Source organism: Polypterus senegalus, chromosome 8 (assembly GCF_016835505.1).
Source record: "Polypterus senegalus isolate Bchr_013 chromosome 8, ASM1683550v1, whole genome shotgun sequence".
In the NCBI taxonomy this organism is placed as follows: Eukaryota; Metazoa; Chordata; class Cladistia; order Polypteriformes; family Polypteridae; genus Polypterus; species Polypterus senegalus.
In genome coordinates this window covers 136,161,066-136,185,951 of record NC_053161.1, presented here as the reverse complement: position 1 = coordinate 136,185,951, position 24,886 = coordinate 136,161,066, and the positions used below count along the sequence as shown (strand labels likewise).

The window sequence follows — 24,886 nt, the reverse complement described above, 5'->3', positions numbered from 1 at the left end:
AAAAAAAAACTCCAGACGGCTGGAGAAAAAATAAAATCTGCAGGGATTCCAGACCATTAGACTGTCCAGTCCCTCTGGGCATTCTACCCAACATAAATGAAACAGTCCTCTTTGTATTTAGGGTTCTCACAGAAGGACTTGATGATGATGGTCACGTAGACTTCTGGCTTTTAATCCATCCATCATTGTTAGAGCATCATGATGCTTTGAGTAGGTGGAGGTGGCGCAGGCCACCACCACAAAGAAACCGGAAAAAGAAACAGAAAAGAGAGTAGGGGTCAGTACGGATTTAGAGCCACCATGAATAGTTATTATGATGAATTGAACATACAGAGTATCAGGATTAAGTTAAAGTGAAGTTATAAAAAGGCCATGTTAAAGTAATGTGTTTTCAGCAGTGTTTTAAAGTGCTCTACTGTATCAGCCTGGCGAATTCCTATTGGCAGGCTATTCCAGATTTTAGGTGCATAGCAGCAGAAGGCCACCTCACTACTTCTTTTAAGTTTAGCTCTTGGAATTCTAAGGAGATATTCATTTGAGGATCTGAGGTTACGATTTGGAATATAAGGTGTCAGACATTCCGATATATAAGATGGAGCGAGATTATTTAAGGCTTTATAAACCATAAGCAGTATTTTAAAGTCAATCCTGAATGACACAGGTAACCAGTGTAGTGACATCAAAACTGGAGAGATGTGTTTGGATTTTCTTTTCCTAGTTAGGATTCTAGCAGCTGCATTCTGCACTCGTTGCAAGTGATTTAAGTCTTTTTTGGGTAGTCCTGAGAGGAGTGCGTTACAGTAATCTAGTCGACTGAAAACAAACACGTGAATTAATTTCTCAGCATCTTTCAATGATATAAGAGGTCTAACTTTTGCTATGTTTCTTAAGTGAAAAAAAGCTGTCCTAGTGATCTGATTAATATGTGATTTAAAATTCAAATTAGAGTCAACAGTTACCCCTAAGTTTTTTACTTCCATCTTAACTTTTAATCCTAATGCATCAAGTTTATTTCTGATAACCTCATTGAATCCATTATTGCCAATCACTAAGATTTCAGTTTTCTCTTTATTTAACTTGAGAAAGTTACTATTCATCCATTCTGAGATACAACTCAGACATTGTGTTAGTGAATCATCCATATATTGTCTCTTTCTCTTCAAGTCCTGTTCTGTTTTCCTCCTACCAGATTGAGCTCTTATCAATTACCAACCTAAATAGACTGGAATAAACCTTATAGACCCAGAAAGGAAATATTTCCCAGAAAATCCCACCATTAACTTTCAGGGACAGGAATGCCTTGTATGTAGCACTTGGTGCCACTGCCCACCTGCGAAGTTGTTTTGCCTGCCTAAAGTAAAGTTATCTCTAATGGACGATTGCAGGAATCGTCGGGTAGAGGGGTCTTTTCATCGGACTGGCTGGCCCAGCGTTGACTCAGCTGTGGAATGACCAATAGGGGACCAATTCATATCCTATTATGTGATATCATCTACTGTTAAATTCTGCTCTGTACTTGCAATATTTTATTTTACTATTATATTGTATTGAGGATTACTTGTGTTCTGTTCTGTGTACTGTATTTTATTAACCCCCTTCTTTTTGACACCTACTGCATGCCCAACCTACCTGGAAAGGGGTCTCTCTTTGAACTTCCTTTCCCAAGGTTTCTCCCATTTTTTTCCTTACAACGTTTTTTTGGAAGAGTTTTTACTTGTCTTCTTAGAGGGTCAAGGCTGGGGGTCTGTCAAAAGGCAGGGCCTGTTAAAGCCCATTGCGGCACTTCTTTGGGCTGTACAAAAATAAATTATATTGTATTGTATTGTATTGTATTGTAGAACTCCTTTTAAGCAAAAGAAGATTAAGAGGAGACAAGATTGACGTGTTTAAAATTATGAAGGAAATCAGTACAGTGGATCGAGACTGTTACTTTAAAATGAGTTCATCAAGAACACAGGGACATAGTTTGTTAAGTTTTCCTTTATACGGAGAACCATAGAGATATATAATATGTTTCCAAGTAGTGTGATAGACATTAGGACTTCAGGAGCTTTCAAAATGTTACTTTAGAAATAGAAAGTGGATAGGACTGGCAAGCTTTGTTGGTCTGAATGGCCTGTTCTCATCTTAATTATTCTAATGTTCCTTAGTCTGCCCTCCTCAAATCACCCCCATATCCTCAGATGTCAATGTAATTCTGAGTTAAAGCTCTCTGATAAAAGGACCAAGCAGTCCCCAGAAAGCCTGCCTATGGCTTCTTACAGGTGGTCATGTATAACCCGTGGTGCAGTGGTAGTGTTACTGCCTCCAAAAAGAAGGCTGGGGTTCAAAACTGTGGTTCTCACTGGAGTTTGCATGTTCTCCCTATGTCGACATGGGTCTCCTCCAAGTGCTCCAGTTTCCTCCCACAGTCCATCACATGCAGGTTAGGTGGATTAAAGTGGATTGGTGATGCTAAACTCTCCCTAGTGTGTGCTCACCTTGATTTGGGCTGGTGCCCTGTTCAGAGATTGTTCCTTACTTGAACCCTATGCTTACCGGGACAGGCTACAGCTGCCCCATGACCCATCATAGGATAAAGGGGGTTTTGTGAAAGGAAGGATGTTTCTGTGCTGCCACCTATTGGTCATGGTGACTTGTAGTATAATACCAATTACACCTCACTCTCCTTCCTTTACTGTTATGTCCAGATGGCCCAATTTTGGGGCAACTTACATAGTTATGCCTGCAGTCCTGGTCCTTCACACTGGAGAAAAACCCACTCAGACAGAGGGAGTACTCCATACACTTTATTAATGACTGTGAAAAGGCACTTCATGTTCTTACCCTATGTAGTTTTGCTCATTTACAGATCTCTTTGAGACTTTAGTCCACTGACAGAATGCACTTGTTTTCCGTTCCTACCTTCATCTAAAAGCAATTTCCTTGACTTCCCCTTGACTCATAAAGAAAACAATGTGCACAGGTCTAGACAAGAAAGCCCTGATATGAGTTTTGATTGCTCTTTTCTTTTAACTTTTGGTAATGAAAGTTTAATCATGCATCCCCATGTCAAACAATAACCCACCATTAAAACCTGTTTCCTATTACCCAAAAACCTAAGCCATCTGCTTATCCAGATGTTATTCCTTTTCATTTCCAAACATACTCAAGCACTGTTCTGAAATATCTAATGGTAGCAGCTGAATACAGAATAGCTTAAGGAGACGTTTTCTGCCTATTATCCTTGTTAGCCCTTCAGACCAGTTTACTTTGCCCCACAGTAGCACCTTTGCTTGCTGCTAGCCAACCTGTCAGAGCAGTTTTTTTTTTCTTTTTTCTTTTTAATACCTCAGGATGGATACTGACAGACAAATATGCTGTAAAGCAGCTGCCTCTGATTAAGTGCAAAAAGCATGAATTGCCCTGATAACTAAGGTGTGGCGATATCTGAAGTTAGTGCAGGGGTTAAACATTTTCAAGTCACTTGTGAATATAGATTGGGGGGCTGCATTTATATAGCCCAGCGTGCAGTCTGAAACAAAAAACAAGCACTGATGAATAATCAGTAGCCAAGATAAACAAAAGGAAGCGTGTCCAGCACAACTCACTTGCAAGGATACAGCTTCACAGACTCATGAAAAAAAAAACAATGCAGATATAATCAAGCCTGCTGCACGTTTGGACACCTCACTTTTTTTTTTTATGAGAATTTGACCCACTGAGGATCAGCAAAGAAGAAGTACAGACTTACATTTTGAGTGCATGCCTCATTCACACAAGGAAGCCAGAGCTGCATTCTTTGGAAAAACAGGTAATGTTTGTTTAATCTTTTTTTCTTTCACTTGCTATTCAAACCATTTGCATGGGCATCAAAGCAATGGACCTGAAGATCAGAATATTTAGCTTAGTAATTTTTCTTAAGGAAATTTAAGATGACAGCGTCTGCTGTTTCTTGGACACATTTCACACAGTCCTAGCTACATCTGTTATGGTCAGATTTTCCCACAACAGATGAGTGAAAAGCAGTCCAAAATTGTAGATGCCAAAATTGACTACAATTATGACTGATTGACTATTAAAATAGTGTAGTTCAAACCTGTATTTTAGGGATATGGCTTGACTTGCATGGCCATTTTTAAAGTTCATTTTGCAGAATTACTGACTTAAAAACCATCCATCTATCAATACTTTATCATAAATGGCATAATCCAGCCCGAGGTCAAAGGGTCAATTAAAAAGATAATTAAAGAAAAAATATAAAAGTAGATTTGCATATACTTTTTTGTATTTTATTTCAGTTCAATTACAATTTGCAGTGTTAATGTCTAACATAGTCATTACAGTATTTAGTGATGTAGTGATAATTAACAACTTTGAGGTTTCTTTCGTTGTCTTAAGCCCAAATGTGTTTTTAAATGAAACTCCGGGGCAATACCTGGGATCCAGGGTTTGTAAAAATCATCTCATTGTACACAAGGAGACTGATCTTATAAGAAGAGATCATCTCGTTCTGCTCCAAGGAAAGTAACTATAGTTATAGATAGATTTAGTTTTTGTTTTTTTTCTCAGATTTATTTTCTCTTCAATCTATGCATGATTGACTATGATTCACTTTTTATTATTATTTATATTGCATGTTTACTGTTAAATATTCCTTTGTAAATGACACACGGCAAAAAATGCAAATGCAAAAACTAGACAAAAAAACCTTTAAATGGGAGTTGCTATGCTTTTATTTAGCAAAAAAAAAATGCCAATGGGGTAAGCAAGATATACAAATATACATGACAAGATTTCTTGAGATAAGCTAAATAACCATAAATACAACTTTTTTCATAAGTCAATAATTCTTACAATAATTTCATTTATGATATAAATTTGTCACTTGCTTAGATCTCATTTTTTGCCGTGCATAAACAGAATTGCATGGTGGTGAAGTGACTGGTGACACTGGTTCATTGAATCCAATGTCTAGTAAATGTCCCTGTGGAGTTTGTATGTTCTCCTTGTGTCTAAGTGGGTCTTTCTCCTGGTGCTCTGGTTGTCCTCTCACATCACAAAATATGTGCTGGTTAGTTTCACTAGCTGCTCTAAATTGTCTTCAGTGTATATGTAGAGTGGCCCTGCAATAGACTGCTGCCCATGTCCAGGTTTGTTCTTGCCTTGCAGCCAATGCTGCTGGGACTGGCTACATCCATCTTACAACCCTAAACTGCATTAAGCATGCTTGAGAGTGGAATGCTACGGTAAATTATAGAAACAGCCATCCATTATTGAACCATCTGACTCAGATGGTTCAATAGAACCAACCAGATGGTACAGAATCACAAGGTATGAATCCTACTTCTTAACAATGACAATAAAAAATGTTTCTTGTATATAATGTTGATCCAAAATTCTTGATATTTTCTGCTTTGCTACTATTGTTTTAAACAGCAGCACTAAAATATGCCTATACTGAAACAACATTGATCCTTGTATGTCAATTTTAACCAGGATCCGCACTAAAGCTTTGCTTTCCTTGTCTATTTTCATCTTTCCTTGTATTAGCTTATGCTAATTTAGTAATATGAAGAACAGGAAAGACTGTCAACACTTTATAACAAATGTTTAGTTATTTGTAATGTACTGTATATGCACCATTGTATGTTTATTGCACAGCATGTCACTTTTTATTTTAATAAATTTATGAATGTGTACTGCACTTAGTGCTTGTGTAATGCAATTTATGTTAAATCATACTAAATTGAATTGTAAAATCTGCTTGCTTTATAAAATATTTTGTAATAGTGTTGTGTAAAATAAATGCCAGCCTACCAACCTACCTACATTTATACATGCATACAATACTTGAGTACATACAGTATATACAAAGAGCTGTGCTGCCTCACAGCAGCAAAGTCCAGTGTTCAAACCCTGCCATGTGTCCATCTCTGATGAATCTGCAAAGCCCTCCTCTGTCTGTGTTGGTTTTTTCTCTGGGTATTCTGGTTTTACCACATGCCAAAAATGTGCAGTTTAAGTGGTAGTTAAGGGTGTGAGTGTGCCATGCAATGGATGGGTATGGCATGCACAGTTAATTCCGGCCTAACACCAGTGCTGCCCGGTTAGGCTCCTGTGATCCAGAAAGGGCTTTGATGATGGGATTTTAAGAAAATAAAATACTGAATTTCTACATTTCTTTTAAATGAAACACTGAGGATTATCTCATAGATGAATACAATAGCAGACTATATGTATTTATAATCAGTGACTATTTATTTTATAAAATTAATTTTAGTTTAGGTTTCATCCTTTTATGTTGAACACCACAACAAAGCAGCTCTATATTAAAACTTTGGGCATCATTTTAGATAAATCTATACAAAGAGAAGCTAAGAGATAGAGGGATTTCAGTTCCTGGAATGGTTTTTCTGTCACTCTTTCCACATGGGTTTTCTCTGGGTTGTGTAGTTTGCTCTCACATCGTGAAACTATACATCCATGCCTGGTTTATTGTCAGGTTTATATTGGCCCAGTTGTGTCCAGGCATGATTTTAGATGGTTTCTGAATTATTCCTAAGGATAGTGGACTAGACTCTACCTCAGTCATGAATCACTTGTGGGGAAAAATGGTCACATAATTTGGGTTTTATACATAAAACATTTCAATCATGTGAATTCATATGTTATATTGGACAGAGCCCATTATGCAATTCAGTACACAAGCAGGATACACTTTCCTTTTTAGTCATGGTTTTATATTTATCTTTCATATTGTTTTTTTATGATTTTTTATTTTGTATTTTTTTGCAGCTGGAGGTAAGGTGGGTTATGTGTTTTGTTTCAAATCACACAATAAGTAATGACTAGAAATTAACCATATGCCATATATTAATAGCCACCATTGGTGGCCTACTTGGAACAAATAAGGTTTCAACTGAATTGAGCTTTTAGTATACTGCCGATCTCAGTGGAGCAGGCATTGAACACAGTATTGCTCATTTAAAACTGACAAACAACATTGATCTTGTTATCCTGTAGTGAAATCCATCTTAAAGTACTTTACAAGTACAAATACACTGTATAACCCTAACTGTACTCCTTACATTTTCAAATCTGGAGCACAAACAGGTTAAGAGATCTGATCAGGTTCATCAAATGTGTTGAAGACAGGAATTCTTCTGGTTTAGAGTCTTTAGTTAGTAAACAACACTAACAATCAATATTGTATTTTAAGAAACGTGTAATATTGTCATCCATTCACCCGTTTTGTTTGCCCCATCTCAGGGTTATGGATTGTCAAAGCCTGTTTTATCAGCATAGGGAACATACATCATCACAGGTCAACCTTTCACTCAAAGAACCAAAAAAAATTAAATTTACTAGTCAACCTAGGGATATGGAGGGAAACCTGATTTCCTGGTGAAACCCACACAGATGACAGAGGACATACAAAATCAGGAATTCTGTTCTTGAAGATGTGGAACTCATGCCATAACACCAAGGGACCTCTATATGTAATCGTGACGAAAAATAATCCAAAAGCAGAGAGAATTGAACAACAGCCAAATCAGAAAAGATCACATTAGGACTAGAGCAGGTGTAGGAAAATAATTTGGAAGCCCTGGATTAGGTCTACACAGTTACCTCTCCCTGAGACTAAATTGGTTTAATTCTCTGAGTCTGTCAGAATAGGACATGTCCTTAAGTCCCAGGATGCACTTGCTTGCTCTACTGCACAGTGCTTCAAGTGCTACTATATTTTTCTTGTGTTGCGGTGAACTCAACTTCACACAGTACTCCAAATATGGATTTACTAGGGCACTATAAAATCTGAACATAATACCCCTTTATTTTCAATCGTTTTTATCATAATTTTATTTGACTTTTCAATGGCTTCCTCACATTGCTTAGATGATGACACATTGCATGGATAATTATGTCTCTTAATGTGAATGAAATAATGCTTTTGAAACACTTAGTGCTCAAGCAACATTTTCATGCTTCAATTTAGTTGTCTTGCTTGTTAAGATTCCCTGCAATGAATTGCTCATGTTAGTCTTAAACAGCTGCATTCACTGTTTTAAATTGCTATGTATTAGCAATAAGATACAAACATCAAAAATGAACCAACAGTTCCCCATCTTATTGTTTCTACTTATACCTGTGTGGATTCTTTGGGAACTATCTGCCTTAAAAATATTTGGAAGGAAACTGAAGAGAAAAACAGTTGAGGACTGAGAATTCCTAATCCATGTTACACAACGAATCCTATGGATGATATCCTTGGTAAGAACAAAGAAATGCTATAAGAATGACCTGAAAGTGTAGTGTACAAAGAAAACACTAAACAAGCCATAAAAATAAGTAAGATTGGATTTGGTCAGAATTTGTTTCTAACTGACCAACTGGGTTGGAAAAAACACTGCAGCCACTACGACTCTTCACGACTGACTCCCCCTGGACTAGAGAGTGGCCATAGTTGTCAGTGCTACAAAGGAAGAATTTCTGCAGAGTATGTCTAACAGTGATTGCTTTTTCAATACGTTCAGACCCCAAAAGTAATATTTGTGGTTGGAGTGGGTTGAGGAATTCATTGATTTCTTTTTATTTATTCAAGCTCATGTGCCTTTTACATGTTTAATTATGTTTTCAACTCATATCATGAAGTTTTCTGCTCATAAAAATTACTTATTCAGCTAGACAATTGGGGTGTTCCAGTGCTGGCTCCAGATTAATGTACAGTGTAAGAAGCAAAAGTGGATCTAGCTTTGCTGACATCATAAAGATACAGCTGAGAATTATTTCCTGTAATGCACACATTCTCTACCTCCAGAAGCCAGATGTTTCCTTTTAACAACTCAAATTCATTAAATGTAATGCTCATTAAATCTACACTATGCATTAGGGTATGTATCCTTCTGAAGCTCTTTACAGCATTATTACTGACAAAGGAATATTTACAGAATATTCAGTTGTAAAAACCTTGAATTATGTCATATGTAGAATTTTAAACTTGAATCCTAAGATTTCAAAGTATATAATAAACACCATGTTCCCCAGACCAGATGACATTTTTCCAAAAGAGTGCTTAAGTAAGGTAGTGATTAAAGCCCTATTGTATATTTTACAGAATACACTTCACACCTGGAAAATTCCTAAACCCTGGAAGGTAGCAACCATTATCCCATTAAATAAAAAAACTACATGTCCCCCGCAGCTCCGCCCAAGCAGAATGTAGGTATGCTGCAACGTCAAACGTTGGCACGGTATCTGGTCATCTTTAGGTCTGACGATAGAGCATCCCCGCGTATGGAGAAAAGCACGTGGCTGTGATATCTCTGGCAATCAGCAGCTACCCTTTAAAACACACATAGCTCTGATCTCTCTCTCAAAAATGTCAGACATTACTCCTTAACAATCTGTCGCTGATAATGTCTGTTGAACAAACAGGTATTGTTAGCTAAGCAGAGGCAAGGTATGCTGGCGTGTGAGTGAGGAGGGCCCCACTTCTCTCCCCTCGGCTTGGTGTCTCTCTCGGATTTGCGCAAATAGATTGGTACCACAAGCAAACTATGATATCAACCGGAGTGTTCAAGCAAATTATAGCAAAAAAAAAAACGATCTAAATCAGTTCAGTCGTTCTCTCGTGGAAAGCAGACAGAGAGTTGTTGGATTGTGTGTATATATATATATATATATATATACAGTATATATATATATATATATATATATATATATATATATATATATACAGTATAGATAGATAGATAGATCGATCCACATTCATCTACCAGATTGATCACTGTCAGAGTGGGGTCTGCATGGGATTTTCTACAGGTACCATACCATAAATTAACTGTCAAAACAATCAGAAGCATAGCCAAGTTGTCATTAAACACATATTCACAGTGTTTACTATTAAGATTTTGCTTTTTTAATAAAATGTGTAAAAAATGAAATTGGATAGATGATAAATTTTAGAGAAAACATGGGGACTGCAATATTTTTATTTTTAACTAATATAATATTTTAACAACTTTCCCTGCTTTACTACAGTACAATTATTAGCCTATGAAAGTAAATTATACATTCAATATTCTTGTACTTTGGAAAACTCCATCCAATAATATTTTTTATTTGTTATTTACCCCATGTGGTTTGTAATGTAATGATGGCTCAAAAAAGATTTTTAAAATTATGTTTTCATTGAGAACAGCCATAATAAAGTTTATGGTACAATGGCTGTCTATAGTGTCAAAAGCTGGGCAATAGCAAACAATATCAAGAATGTCCATGAATAAAAAAAAAATCACACATTACCCATGTTGCATAAGCTACATGTCAGCTATCCAGGAGTATGCACAGAATCTGCAAAGAGCATGCATTTTTTGTTAAAATGTGTTGCTAAATTAACCCTTCCAGAAATTCAGAACAGTGCATTAATGTGGCCACATGACACCATGCCTTTGAATTGAAAGCAGGATGCTTGAACAGTGAATGATGGGGAGAGGCAGATCTTCATATTTAAAAGTGTGGTCCCTTGAGGATGCATTTCTTACTTATGCATTAAGAGTCTTATGACTTACACGGACCTCATGAATTGACCTTGCACGCAATCCTTTCCCAATTGGCTATGGCCATCCATAACCCTGTACCAGATTATGAGGAATATTAATGAACACCCATAAACATTTAAGGGCAAAGCACTTCTAAAACTCTTCAAGACTGGGTCTGAATCATAGTTTTAAATGTGTTTTCATTTTCTCCTCACTCTGCATTGTTTTCCTTACTATACTCTAGTATTACTTAACTATCCCATGGTTGTGCATGTTATATTACTTTAAACTGGCCCCAGGTGAGTGAATATATTTGGGGGCTTTAGACTGATGCCAAGTCCAGGGTTGGTAACTTCCTTGTGCCTAGTAGTGCTAGGAAAAACTTTGGCTGCTGAGACGTTGAATTGGGTTATAGATTGTGAAAATGCATACTTATCAAAAGCAAAATAGTCATTTTTCAACATGTACCTAATATTTTGAACAAGCACTTTTGCAAAAGGATTCTGTTTTCATTGCTCTCCATTTACTTTTAGGATTCAATGGGTGATGTTGACCCCAGATTCCTACAGTATGTCCAAGGTTTACATTTTTTAATTGATTTTTCACAAGTTGAGATGCAATGACACCAAGGCGAAAGAAGTCAAGTGTCTCACCAGTGTAACAAATTACATAACTGCACCAATAGTACTAGAGTGTTGTATCGTGTTAGCCATTATGAATGTAGTGATTGTAATCTTTTTAGTTAGCCAATAAAAGGTGTCATTTTGCTTGACTTTTCAATATATAAGTGCACCAAGAAAATGAGAATCTTAACCCAGTGGAAGCAAGAAGGAAGGTCAAGAAGGATGAAGGTTCAAAAGATCCAATTACATGTTAGCTCACCAAGATAAAAGGCGTCAAATGAGAATTGTAAAGCTGGTTTTTCTCTTCACAGACATTTTTTTCCACAGATTTTAATTGTTTCTAAATGTTGTTAAAACAAAATTATCATTCACTCACTTTTTTATAGTTTCTATTGTCATGTGCCACTCAGCTGGAATATAATTATTATGCACTTACTTATGTATTTTGGAAAATGTAACCAAATTATTATTCATGACTTACCAAAAATAGGACAGCCCTGGACTTAGCAAATATCTACATCTAAACAGAAAAAATAGAAGTCATACTAGTAGAACTCTTAAGAATGGCACTAAAACCAGATTCAGGTCTAAATACAATTAAAGGAAAAATTAAATACAATTAAAACAAGTGATCAAATGCAGAAACATAAAGCTCACCCATATCTTATAAGAATAGAAAGACACAGTCCATAACAAGAAAGTTTACCCATCACTCCATCATATTACCCACTTAATCCAGCTGCAGGAACACAAAAGGTCTCTACTCTTATTGTCCATCTAGTCAACATTAGTCAAAAATGACTAAATAGCTCAGGACAACAGCTTTTGACTGTTAGATAACTGTAAGATAAGTTAACTCAGGAGTGCTAATGTGATTAGTGATTCTGCCTTACAGTTTCAGGTCTTTTGATGCAGTGTTTTCATGCTCTAGCCATGTCCATATGGGTTTTTGTTGAGTGTTTTGATTTAAACTGAATTCCCAAGGAATTGCGTGTTAGAATAATTGGCTCAGTATGAGTGTGAGAAAAGGCATTTTCACACTCATAGTCTGTTTGCTATGTGTCAGATCTGGAGATGGTTACTAACTTTGTTTGAATCTCCAGCTAGTTCAGTGATGTTTTGCACAGCAAACTTTCAAGCACTCCAGAAGTAACTAAAAACATCCCACAAGTTTGTCATGTACTTCATTCAGCAGAAACAGTTTTTTTCCAGGGAAAGATCCTCATGAAGATGAAGATCCTCATAACAATAAATGTACTTGTACACCAACACATTTCTGATGATTATGTGGTTAATTTACCATGCAGAGCTCTACGAGCAGAATGATTTTTTATCTAATAACTAGAAGAGAACATGAAAATGCATTGCTTTACACAGAAAGGGTACATTTTATCTAGGAAACTGTACAGAACTGGACAACTTCTGCTGAGGGCATACAGTGCTGTGCCTCAATTTCATTTTGATAGTAGACTATTGGGTACATTTAATTTCACACTATAATGTTGCAAATTTATTATCCAATAGCCTGACTGTTACCTCTATTTAGGTTTTCTCACATGTCTGTTGTATTCAAGCCTGTAAATATTTGTTAATAATTTTCACTTGAGAACAATCAATTCACATTAATATCTAATTTAATGTATCTGCAGTGTCCGCATCAAACCAGAAGTATATTTGCTACAGCAGATGCTCCACCAATGCGTATGACTCTTGTGGTGTAAGATTAGGAGGTTTGATTGTTAGTCGCAAAGGGCATTCCTTTCTTACCAAATCTGTGTTTGATCAGTTTGATCTACCCAGTCACAGGAAAATTTACAGCTCTTTTTACACGATCAACTGGTATTCGTTCCGATTATGAGAGAGAGAAAAAGGTTCTCAGGCTGAATCAGGTGCTAGGATTGATCTGTATGACTGTGCAAGTTGTTTTATTCAAACTTTTATTTGTGTGTATTGATTTTTATACTGATTTCCCAAATTCTAATTACCGGTACAAATATCTCCCATAGTGCATAGCATTTCCTGTTTTTAGACTGGTCCAATGTCAGGTCATATTCATAGCTCATGCAAACCACCAAGACCACTGTTTGCAAAGGGCATCAATATGTTTATTTTGGTCCAGAGGAGAGTGTGACTGCCATGATCACATCTACCTAAATGAACAAGTATATGAGAACAATCATTCCAGAGTTCGAAAAAAAAATGCTCCAAATGAACTAGATGTGAAAACATTTTAAAAATGTGTACCGCAAAGGATGAATATAGGGTTAGCTCATGATTGTGCCCGATACCTAACTTCATTTTGGAAATGGAAAAAAGGCAGTAGTGATAGTAGATTAAGATTGACATAGTTGATGTTCAACAGTAAAAGAACTCTTAGATTTAGTTTGAGATGGTCACTTACAGTGAGACAACAGTCTATGCATTGAAAGCTTCATGAAACGTTTATGAAAGAATAAATCACTCAGTCTTCATTTAAAGGATAAGTTTGGTGTATTTCAAGTCAATATGTGTGCAATCTCAAGACATGCATTAATACTTGATAGTATTTCTGCCTTGAAAAATAGACGTATTTGGTAAGTTTTAATATATTTGTTTCATGGTGTAAGCCAGGTACCCTTTATCTCCATTATAAAATGCAAGAGCAGGAGTTATTTTTTCCAGATTCTTTAAATATGCTTCATTTTAGAATGCATCATGTGGCATATCAATATATACCATGATCATAAAGAAATAGCTATGACTTGAAAAATAACTTACTATTAAACATAGCACCATTAAATACATGCCATTTCAGAATGTACATTAATAAGAAAATAAGAGTACAATATTAAATCAAATACAGAAGACTAATTAATAATCTATACCAATATATGAAGAGGGGCGGCACAGTGGCGCTGCTGCCTTGCAGTTAGGAGACCAGGGTTCGCTTCCCAGGTCCTCCCTGCGTGGAGTTTGCATGTTCTCCCAGTGTCTGAGTGGGTTTCTTCCAGGTGCTCCAGTTTCCTCCTACAGTCCAAAGACATGCAGGTTAGGTGCATTGGTGATCCTAAATTGTCCCTAGTGTGTGCTTGGTGTGTGGCGTCCTGCCCGGGGTTTGTTTCCTACCTTGTGCCCAGTGTTGCCTGGGATTGGCTCCAACAGACCCCCGTGACCCTGTAGATAGGATATAGCGGGTTGGATAATGGATGGATGGAATATATGAAGAAAACGTAATGAATGTGGACAGCGAAATCCATCACTGTTTCTTTGTATTTCACAAAGTGTATTAAATAGCTGTCACATTTTATGTGTTCATTTTTTGTCTCTGGGTTCTCCAGCTTCCTCCCACACCACAGTATGTATATTAGGTTAATTAATAAATTTAAATGTTCCTGATGTGACTGAGTGTAAGTGTGTGTATGAGGAGAGACCTGTGATAGACTGTCACATCTACTCCACTACTTTGCACCTGTGTGGGTCCAGTTCCCTGTGATTCTAAAGCTGAATTAACCAGGATAATTAAATGGATGGCATGTAATGTGGTCTACTGATAAAGGTATTGCACTAAAAGCCACTAGGGCTGCTGCCCACCTTCTATGTTTTACAGGTAAGGTTGTTTGACGTGTTAATGGAAGGGTTTATTAAAAGTTTGGTTAAAGTGAGTGCAGAAGACGGATGAACAAATGGACTTTGAACAAAACATTTGAAACAAGAGTTAATCATTCTTCAACCCAATTCATTGACAGTGAGGCATGCAATAAAATAAAAGCATCCTAATCCATCTGATTAAGTTCACTACGTATGTAATGCTACAAAGAAAGGTGTTGCAAAGGGCATTTAATGAGCGAGTAGCTTCAGTGTGCATGGAATAAAATATACAAGGAATGACAAAAAAATATTGAGACATTTTCTCTACTTCAGTGAAAATTATATGAAAAAAATCTGTAACGCACTCAGTGGTTAATTCGAAATGTCCTGCGTGCTACTGCAGCTCCACAGGACCATCCATTTCCCAGCACTTGCACACCTGGCTGTTAAACTGTCATTGTGCTGTGATGTGTGTTTTAAACAACTTGCACATTCACAGGGGGTCAAAAATGTGTTGTGTTGATAAAAGCTTTCTTAGTCATTACATTTCACAAATTATACTGTAGGTTATAAGAACAGTTCGGAAATGATGATGAGCTTATTGAAGAAGTGGAGTGCGTGCAAGTGCAAGATTCAGACTGGTACTAGAATGCAGTCCATGCACTTATTTCTCACTGGTGCAGCTCCAGGTAATGGAGAAAAACTATTAGTGCAGCAGATCCATCTAGCAGATGCATCTAGCTATTCTATGAGCATGTTCGAACAATTCCATAACAAAATTGACAGCAGAAAAAAACTATTTCATTACTGAGCAACCCTTCTATATGTTATATGTCCAATGTCCAAACACTTTGAAGTGAATCTGCAAGACGTTTTGCCATGAAAGGTTGCACCCAAGGAGCCACTTTAAACACTAATGAGAGCTCAAGGCCTCCGTCTGATTGCCAGCTGTCTTCTATTCCTTTGATCCCATTAGTTTAAGGGAAAACAACAGCCTTCGCAAATTTGAACCAGATGCATTCTGAAAGAAAACCTTGAAGAATATAAATGAAATCCATATGATAAAAAGGCCTGTTTTGTACGAGGGGGTAACATGTTATTGAAGGCAAGTGGCTTAATAAAATATATTTAATTTTGCTACAGAATAAATAAATAATGTCTTAACATTTTGAATTACAATGGTCTTTTGAAAGTTAAATACTCCTGGTGTGACACACAAAATAATGTCAAATACCTAATAACAAAATCAAGATTCACTTCCCTTTAAGAAATGATGTACCTATAGGCTATAGTTGAATTATTAAATAACAACTAAAACTAAAAAGCCAAATACTTTCTTGTTTTATTTTTTTTGTATGAATTAATTAGCATAATATTCTGTTTTATTAAAATGAGCAAGATCCTCAACTCAAGGATTAAACTGGATTTTGGTAAAATGTTAAAACACATTTTAGCTTTTTAAAAGAAGTGCAGAAGGTGGGGATTTGTGTAATTGAATCCATGTTATAAATATTTGAGAAATGAATCTCATATTATACTGAGTTACTTAAGCCACATTTTTACCATTACTCCCTTATTGCTTGGCTGCTCATATAGCTTGTTTTTAACATTTTCTTTTCATTTGCTCTGAACCTGTTATTTAGGGATAGGTCATCTTTTTTAAAGCTTTCGTGCTGTAATAAACAGATTATTATATACAGTAAATGCATAGTATAACCTTTGTTTGAATGTGAACCTATTAAAAATTTAAATAGAACTTGAGTTATTGTGATGAGTGATGTGCGGTGAAGTTCAAGGCTGGTGAGGCACTGACTCCTTTACAAATATATGAACCCAAACGAGTAGCTTATTCACTATTCAGTTGGCAGCCAGCATGCACATTGACTATTGGTTATGTTTCATATCTCATCAGCATTCTTTACTCACAAATAGGTAAGGTACATATTTGGATAAGAAAGAACGTCACATTTATAGTGGCAAGAGAGCGCATTTGCTCTGCACCCTCCATGTGCTCTAAATTTTCTGTTGCAATTCCACAATTCAAACTCATTCAGTACAAATGAAAGTATAAAGAGATGTACAAAAAAACAGATTTCAATTTTGACCTTAATTGAAATATTTAGTTGTTTTTGAAAGTTAATTCTGATGCTTTAATCAATTTTAATAAAAACTGTTCAACAAAAGGATAACAAGAAAAACAAACGAATATTGTATTTAAGGTCAAAATAATTTTTTTAAATATTGTATTGTTTTCTTCTCAGTCTGATCCCATTTTTTATTAAATTTTAAACCATTTATTGTCTTACCTTTATTTGTAAATGAAGTCCATGCGCCTATCCTTCTCCATGAAAATCTTTGTCACTTTCTTGTAAAAGTCCTCCTCATTTTCCTTTAGTTTTAAAAATCTCTCCGCCTCAATGGAGATTAGTGCCAAGAAGAACAGCAGCAACAAGCACCTGTTGGGCTCACATGCGCCCCCTTCGGTGCGGCATGGTACTGTCTGCCTCACCTTGTACATTTTCAGTTTTATGTCCGATCAGCAAGACTAAATATGTCACACACATTCATTAAAGATATTAACCAGACTGTGGAAAGTCAGGGTGTATAATAAACATGTCTGCAAACATTATATTGGTGACATACAGAGAGGCAGCAGCAGGCAAGTGCCAATTGTATGCATTAAGCCAGTGTGTGAGGGAGAGCGCAGTCTGAGGTGAGGTGAGGTGAGGCTTGTCGCTTCCACACTTTGCGTTTCTCCCCTGTATTTGAACAGGAAATGCGCAAATTCACTGATTTTCACTATAAAAATTATCAAAATTGTTGGAATCATACAGATAACAAATTTATAGAAGAGACCAGTTGAGAAATTTATTTTAAGTTATCATTATTAGTTTTTTACTTTTCATGATGACAGGTGAGGCTCCGCATCACCTGACTCCCCTGACCGCACGTCCCTGATTGTGATAATATAATATTATAGGTTTCACATTATATATATATTTGTTAACAAGAAAATGGAGGAACCTACAGGCATAAATACTCTTTATGAAAACAGTTCCTAGTTGTCACAATAGTGCTTATAATCTGAAGAATGGGGTGACACAATAGTGCAGCTGGTAACATTAAGGTCTCACAGTCATTTTACTCCAGATTGCTTTCCTAACTAGGCTGAATCTGTGTGAAGTTTGCTTGTTGTTCTCAAATTTGCGCCACCTTTCTCTTAGTTTAAAATTATTTAATTTATTGCCATGAAAATCCATAGATTTGCATTTAGGGTGGCCAGTAACACCCAGTTAACATTCCATTTCATTCAGAGTACCACATGAGACTTGACCAAGTCAAAATGGGATGGATGGATAAAGTGAAGAATGACGTGACAATAGCAATCTGATTTTCCCTAAGCAGCATGAGGCATTTTTTTTCCAGTTATAGAAATGCAAAACCATGACCATAACCCAATGGGTGGCGAAATTCCTGATCACCATAAAAACAATATAATTTTTGGGAACACTAAGAATTCCTGCACAGAAAACATTTTCACTAGATAATTTACACACACAAGATATGGACTTTAAAAAGCTGAACACTTATTTAGTAACTTCCGTTCTCAATAGTCATTATTAATTTAGATAGATAATTTTATTTCAATTTTTAAAATGTTTGGTTATTGTATTAATCAGTTGCACAAAAAAACCCTTAGCAACAGGAATAACATCCTAAGTTAGAATTTTTTGGTAGAAATACAATTGTTTCATCTGCCTCATAGATACAGCATTATGGGTTCGAATCATATCGCCATCTATGTGGAGTCTGCATATTCTTACATTCACCTCTCTGGGTGGGTTTCCCTCGGACTTGGGTATGTAATTTTAGTTTTTCTACTGTTTATTAATTTTCTAACTCCCTTATCCATTCAAGTTTGTGGCACCACAACCTGTCCAAGCAGTATTGGATGCATAATGGAAACAGATAGCAGATGCTGTGCCATTCTGTCGCCAGACAAACTAAAACACAAAACAGACGCACATGTTCATAAGAACACACGCTTCTCATAAGGTGATAATTAACCAAAACTGTGGAGCTGGGAGGCTACAGCTTTAATCACCGTTCCTTCATTTCTATGAGATCCACTCTTGACTTCAATACTGCAATATCATTGTGCATTTTTGCATCTCTGGTGATCTTTTATGAATGTTGTTATATTATTCTTTGAATTCATACCAGTCAAATGCATGTAATGGAGTGATCTGAAATTGCTTTAACAAAAACTTGATTCATGTGTGTGAACAATCAAGAGATCATGCAATATTCTTTTGTCTTTGTTCTACAAATTCATTCAGCTTGCTGCATGTTTCTGTTACAGGCAGAACATTAAAATGAAGATTATAACAGGCTTGGCCATATTACTCTTTATGAAAGACATCTGTACCCAGGACATGCCTTATGCCGAATACCTCCAGCAAATACAGGAGTGCCCAAAGGAATGCTATTGTCCACCTAGTTTTCCAAATGCAGTGTACTGTGAGAATAAATCTCTCAAGCAGATTCCTGATGTTCCCAGTCACACCTGGTACTTGTATCTTCAGAACAACTTGATTGACTCAGTTTCTGAAAAGGCCTTCAAGAACGCAACTCAGCTGAAGTGGATTAATTTGAACAGGAACAAGATCACTAACAGTGGAATTGACAAGGATGTGTTTAAGAAAATGAAAAACCTCCTCTTCTTGTATATGGATGACAATCAACTAGAAGCAGTGCCTTCTGGCCTACCTAATGGTTTGGAACAGCTTAAAATGGCACGCAATAAAATCACTAAAATACCTGAAGGTGTTTTCAGTGGCTTGGAGAATCTCACTCTCTTGGATCTTCACAGCAACAAGATTGAGAATGGAGCACTGACTGAGCGTGCTCTTAAAGGTCTCAAGAACCTTGTCCAGATCAATCTGTCCAAAAACGGGCTGAAGGCAATGCCATCTGGTCTACCTGGCACTACTACACAGTTGTTTCTTGATGGCAACTCCATTGAGAAAATCCCAGATAATTACTTTAAAGAAACACCCAAAGTGTCATTTCTTCGGCTTAACCACAATAAGCTTGTGGATGGAGGTCTTCCTAAAAACATCTTTAATGTATCAACTATCCTGGATTTGCAGTTGTCTTACAACCAGCTCACAAAGGTTCCTCTCTTTCATTCTAGCCTTGAACACCTTCATCTTGACCACAATAAGATTGGAAGTAAGTTAATGCAATGCATTTTTTTTCTTTTTTTTCTTTTAGCAAAGGAAATTCAACATAATATGCATCATTCCATTTGTGAATCTTTACTTTCATAGAAAGAACTTTTTTAAAAATTGCCCTTCCTCACTTCCTTCATGTAGAACTTGCATATGTTCCTGATGTCTGGCTAGAGATTCATTAGGCGTTCCAGTTTCAATTTAGTTTAATTCAATTCAGTTTATTTTTATAGTGGGTCTTGTGACGGTGTAGATTGGTTTCATGCTCCCAATCTTATTTGGGAGCCTCTTAAACCCGCCACCTCTGATACTGCAGCCGAGATGAGCCAGACATATGAGGACACATGCATCCAGATAAGGGGTAGGTGTAAAAGTGAATAAGTGCTTTTATTATAATCAACAACATAAACAATAGCCAAATAATGCAATACTGCTTAGTCGCAGACCCACTATTGCATATACCTCCACACCTCAACCAACCCAGTGGCACAGCTCTGACCCTATTACCATTCTTACAAAAAACTCAAGCAACATACACACACACCTTCAAAAATCAGAACATTAATAAGAATAATAACTTTAAAATGACAATTACAACAATCAATAAATAAATCTCACTTAAAAAGCTCAATTCTTAAAGTGTCCTCCTCAGGCTGGAAATTATGGGTTCTTTCAAAGTCTGACACCATACCCACTTGCTGTTTCTCCTTCTGTTCTTTGTTCCTCACTACTATGGTGACCCACCGCTGCCACCAAATGTGACAGTGCAAGTTGGCACCATGCTCCCACTCTTCTTTGGAAACCTATTGAACCCACTACTGTCAATACTGTAACTGAGAAGGACACAAATGAGGACACATACATCCAGACAAGGGGTGGGTGTAAAAGTGAACAAGTGCTTTTATTAAAATCAGTCAAATAAACAGTGTCCAAATAGTAGATCATTGTAAGAAGATCACAAATAAAATACAATTTTAATGACTAACAAACAAGCTTCAATATTAAATTGCATAATAATAATAATAATAATAATAATAATAATAATAATTGCATAATAATATTTAAATTGCAACAAAACTGAACTCCTGCAAATTGGGACTAAAATGCAACTTAATAAAATGAGCTCCTTCCCAGTCAATCTTGGCGGTGATCTCATCAGACCTGCCTCTACTGTAAAGAATCTTGGCGTCATTTTTAATTTCCTCCCTTTCTTACTCCTCCCACATAAATCACATTAAGAAACTTTCTTACTTTCACCTACATAACATCTCCCGTGTTCGCTCCTTCCTCTCCTTTTCTAATGCTGAGAAACTGATCCATGCTTTTATCACATCCGGCATCGATTATTGTAACTCGCTGCTGGCAGGTGCCCCTTCTAATCTTATATCACAGCTCCAGCTTATTCAAAACTCAGCTGCAAGAGTCCTTACTCGAACCAGCAGCAGCGAGCACATCACACCCATCCTGCTCCGTCTTCACTGGCTCCCTGTGTCTTACAGAATCAAATATAAAATTTTACTAATAACCTACAAAGCCTTAAATAACCTAGAGCCAAACTATATCAGTGACCTTCTCCATCACTATGTGCCTGCCCGCCCACTAAGGTCTTCTGATTCTGGCAATCTTGTGGTACCCCACACTAATCTACACCCCATGTGTGACAGGGCCTTCAGCTGTATAGCGCCCAGACTCTGGAATGACCTACCGAAATTAATCAGGTCAGCTGACTCCATGAATTCTTTTAAAAAACAACTCAAAACTCATCTGTTCAGGAAGGCTTTTAGCTCTACCTGACTTTTTTACCCTACATTGTCAAGATGCTCATGTAACCTGTAAGTGTGTGCTAGACCATCAGTTATGTTGTCTGTTAGGCTTTCTCTGAATTTACTGTCTTAAACTTCTTTATTTATTTATTTATTTGGTTTGTACTATGCTATATACTGTATATCCTGCCGTTCTTTCTTATATTCTGTAAGTGCCTTGAGCATGGCAAAGGCGCTATATACATAAAATGTATTATTATTATAATTAATATGCACAGCTAATTGGCAGCTCTAGTCAGGGTGTGCTAAACTAAAATAATGAGTCTTCAGTCTGGATTCAGAAGCTGAAACTGAAGAAACAGCTCTTATACAAACAGGAAGATCATTTGTAGCTTTAACAAGCTGTACCTTAAAGCTCAGCCTCCTACTGTTGTTTTAATAACCCTTAGAATCTTTAGCAGGTCATTTAAAGCTGTATTTGTAAGAAGGAAGGTTTTGAAATTAGCTCCAAGCCTAACTGAAAGCAGATTTCTTCTTATATCCTATATATGTGCACATGTTAGGCACATATTGTGTGTCCTGTGCTAGAATGTGTTTCATCCAGTGCTGGTTCCTTCCCTGTACCAGTATTGCTAGGTTCCCTGCACCAGTTACATAAGAAATAAAAAACATAATTATTTTAAATTAGTTTCCAATATTATTTACATTACAACATTATAAAAATCTTGATTAAAAAACTCCATTCAGCCCAACAAACCTCACCAACCTTACTCACCCAAACTCTCCAAAAATAATATCAAGTACACAAAAGTACACTTTTGATGGCCCCTAAAGTCCTACTTTTTACCAGACTATTTGGTCATTTACGTTATGTGTCTAAGATTCTCATTTGCATGGTGGCACAGTGGTTAGCAGTTCTGCTTCATGAATCCTACCTTTAATTCCTGTACCTATATTTGTGTGTTCTTCCTGCATCTAAATGGGTTTCCTCCCAAATCAGAAAAAGGTATACATGTTAGGCTAATAGGGAATTCTAAATTGACCTGTGAGTTTCTGTCATGTCCGTAATTGTGCAGGGAAGGGAGTTGTGATCATTGTTGGATTAAGTGGTTTTGAGACTGTTACTTTATGTAACATTTTACATTTTTAAAGATTTTAAAGGCAGGCATAGTTATGCTATACATAGATCTAAATTTTGGATAGACAAAGTGAAAAATTAGAATCAAAAACTATAGATAGCAATGTCAAAGACGAGACTGGATTTGAAAGAGGACTTTTCATCATGAAACAACTTCTATTTTTTCATATCAATCTTCATTTAGAACCAAATGCAAAGCCACCAATCAGCTAATAAACACAAAAACCTGACTGTTATATTAGAGGGATAGCACGGTCCCAAAATTCCCTTCTGGGATTTTCTAGCCAAGATTATGAATGAAGATTTGTTACCTTTGATATTTCCTCTCTAACCTCACTCTCTCTTTTAGACGAGGGACTTCTCAATCACCTACCTCGTACTATCCTGTGACAGCCTGTATGTTAACGTCTTTCTCTGGTTTGCACTGGTGCCAATGCTTAATACATTTCTGAAGTACACAAAATATCCATGGAGTACCACCTAAGGTGTTCATGTGTTCCCACACTTCCATAGCTCTTGCACTATCAGTGTCATATTTTTCTCTCTCTGGCTTTCTGTGTTATTTTTTTTTAGCTATACAACTATTAATTTTTTAATCTCTTTTTTAAATCTGATGAAAATATACTTTTCGGACACCACATTTAAACTTGTATTTTCTAGTTAAACAAGGCGTTGCCACTATCTTATCTTTATTGATAGAAGAGATAATTATACTACTTAAATGACAGCATTTCATTTTCTGTAAAACAATATCTTGGAACTATCTGCATTACTTGAAATAACATTTTTAAATATTTTATTTAATGATTAATAGTGTAAAAATAAAAGACTATTCTTAAACAATCCAACATTCCACAAAATACACTGACACGTATTAATTGCTTTCTTAAAAACATTATTTTCCGTGTTTCACAGGGTGTGAAGAACTAGAGCTATGGTTCTCAAGCTGTAAGTGGCATAACACTCTTTGTCGGCCAAAACATATTTTCCAGGACGCACAGAAAGCTATCATGAAAATGGGGGTGACATATAAAAGTTGTTTATAAAATCCTATCTTTAATCAACCAGTTGACTTTTAGAATACTACTGTGTATTATCAGAGTCAGAATGGCAGACATACAGTGAGCTGAAAATCACTAAGAGGGGCCAAACCTACCCTCACCTCTGTAAGAATACAAAAGGGAGTCTCTCCATTTCAAAGCCACAGTGAGCATCATCAAGCATCAAAAAGACACAACCTCATCCAACAATAGAATTAAAACAAATCACACTGCTTGAACACATAAAAAAATCTATTATAGCAGTAAAATCATTTTGAAACACTGATTTGTAAACAAAGGGAGCAAGGAAGAAACCCTCACAAATATAAGGTAGTAATCTTCAGTACAGTAATAGGAAACATACTTATTAATCAAATAAATAGCTTGTCTGCTACTTATGGATGATGTGGCTCTGTTGGCTTCATCGGATAGTGATCTCCAGCTCTCACTGGAGCAGTTCGCAGCCGAGTGTGAAGCGGCAGCGATGAGAGTCAGCACCTCTAAATCCGAGGCCATGGTTCTCAACCGGAAAATGATGGAATGGTCTCTCCGGGTTGTGAACACATTACTGCCTCGAGTGGAGGAGTTCAAGTATCTTGGGGTCTTGTTCACGAGTTAGGGAAGAATAGAGCGGGAGGTTGACAGATGGATTGGTCTGGCATCTTCAATAATGCGGGCACCGCGGTCTGTCGCGGTGAAGAGAGAGCTGAGCCAAAAGACGAGGCTGTCGATTTACCAGTCAATCTATATTCCTACCCTCACCTATGGCCACGAGCTTCAGGTAGTGACCGAAAGAGCAAGATCATGGATACAAGCAGCCAAAATGAGTTTTCTCCGCAAGGTGGCTGGACTTTCTCTTAGAGATAGGGTGAGGAGTCAGTTGAGGTGGTTTGGGCATCTGGTCAAGATGCCCCCTGGACACCTCCCTGGGGGGTGTTCTGGGCATGTCCCACTGGGAGAAGGCCACGGGGCAGACCCAGGACCAGCTGGAGGGATTA

The 24,886-nt window shown here is 36.8% G+C and overlaps 1 protein-coding gene across 1 annotated transcript in view; it reads left to right on the top strand.

The window, feature by feature from the left end:
- Positions 1-3,168: 3,168 nt before the first annotated feature.
- The window catches only part of kera (keratocan), a 29,324-nt gene continuing 7,606 nt past the window's right edge, over positions 3,169-24,886 (top strand). The window contains exons 1-2 of the mRNA XM_039761799.1: positions 3,169-3,793; positions 19,077-19,948. Of these exons, the coding sequence (XP_039617733.1) occupies positions 19,090-19,948 (859 nt within the window). The 5' untranslated portion in view covers positions 3,169-3,793; positions 19,077-19,089. The remainder of the gene's footprint in view (positions 3,794-19,076; positions 19,949-24,886) is intronic.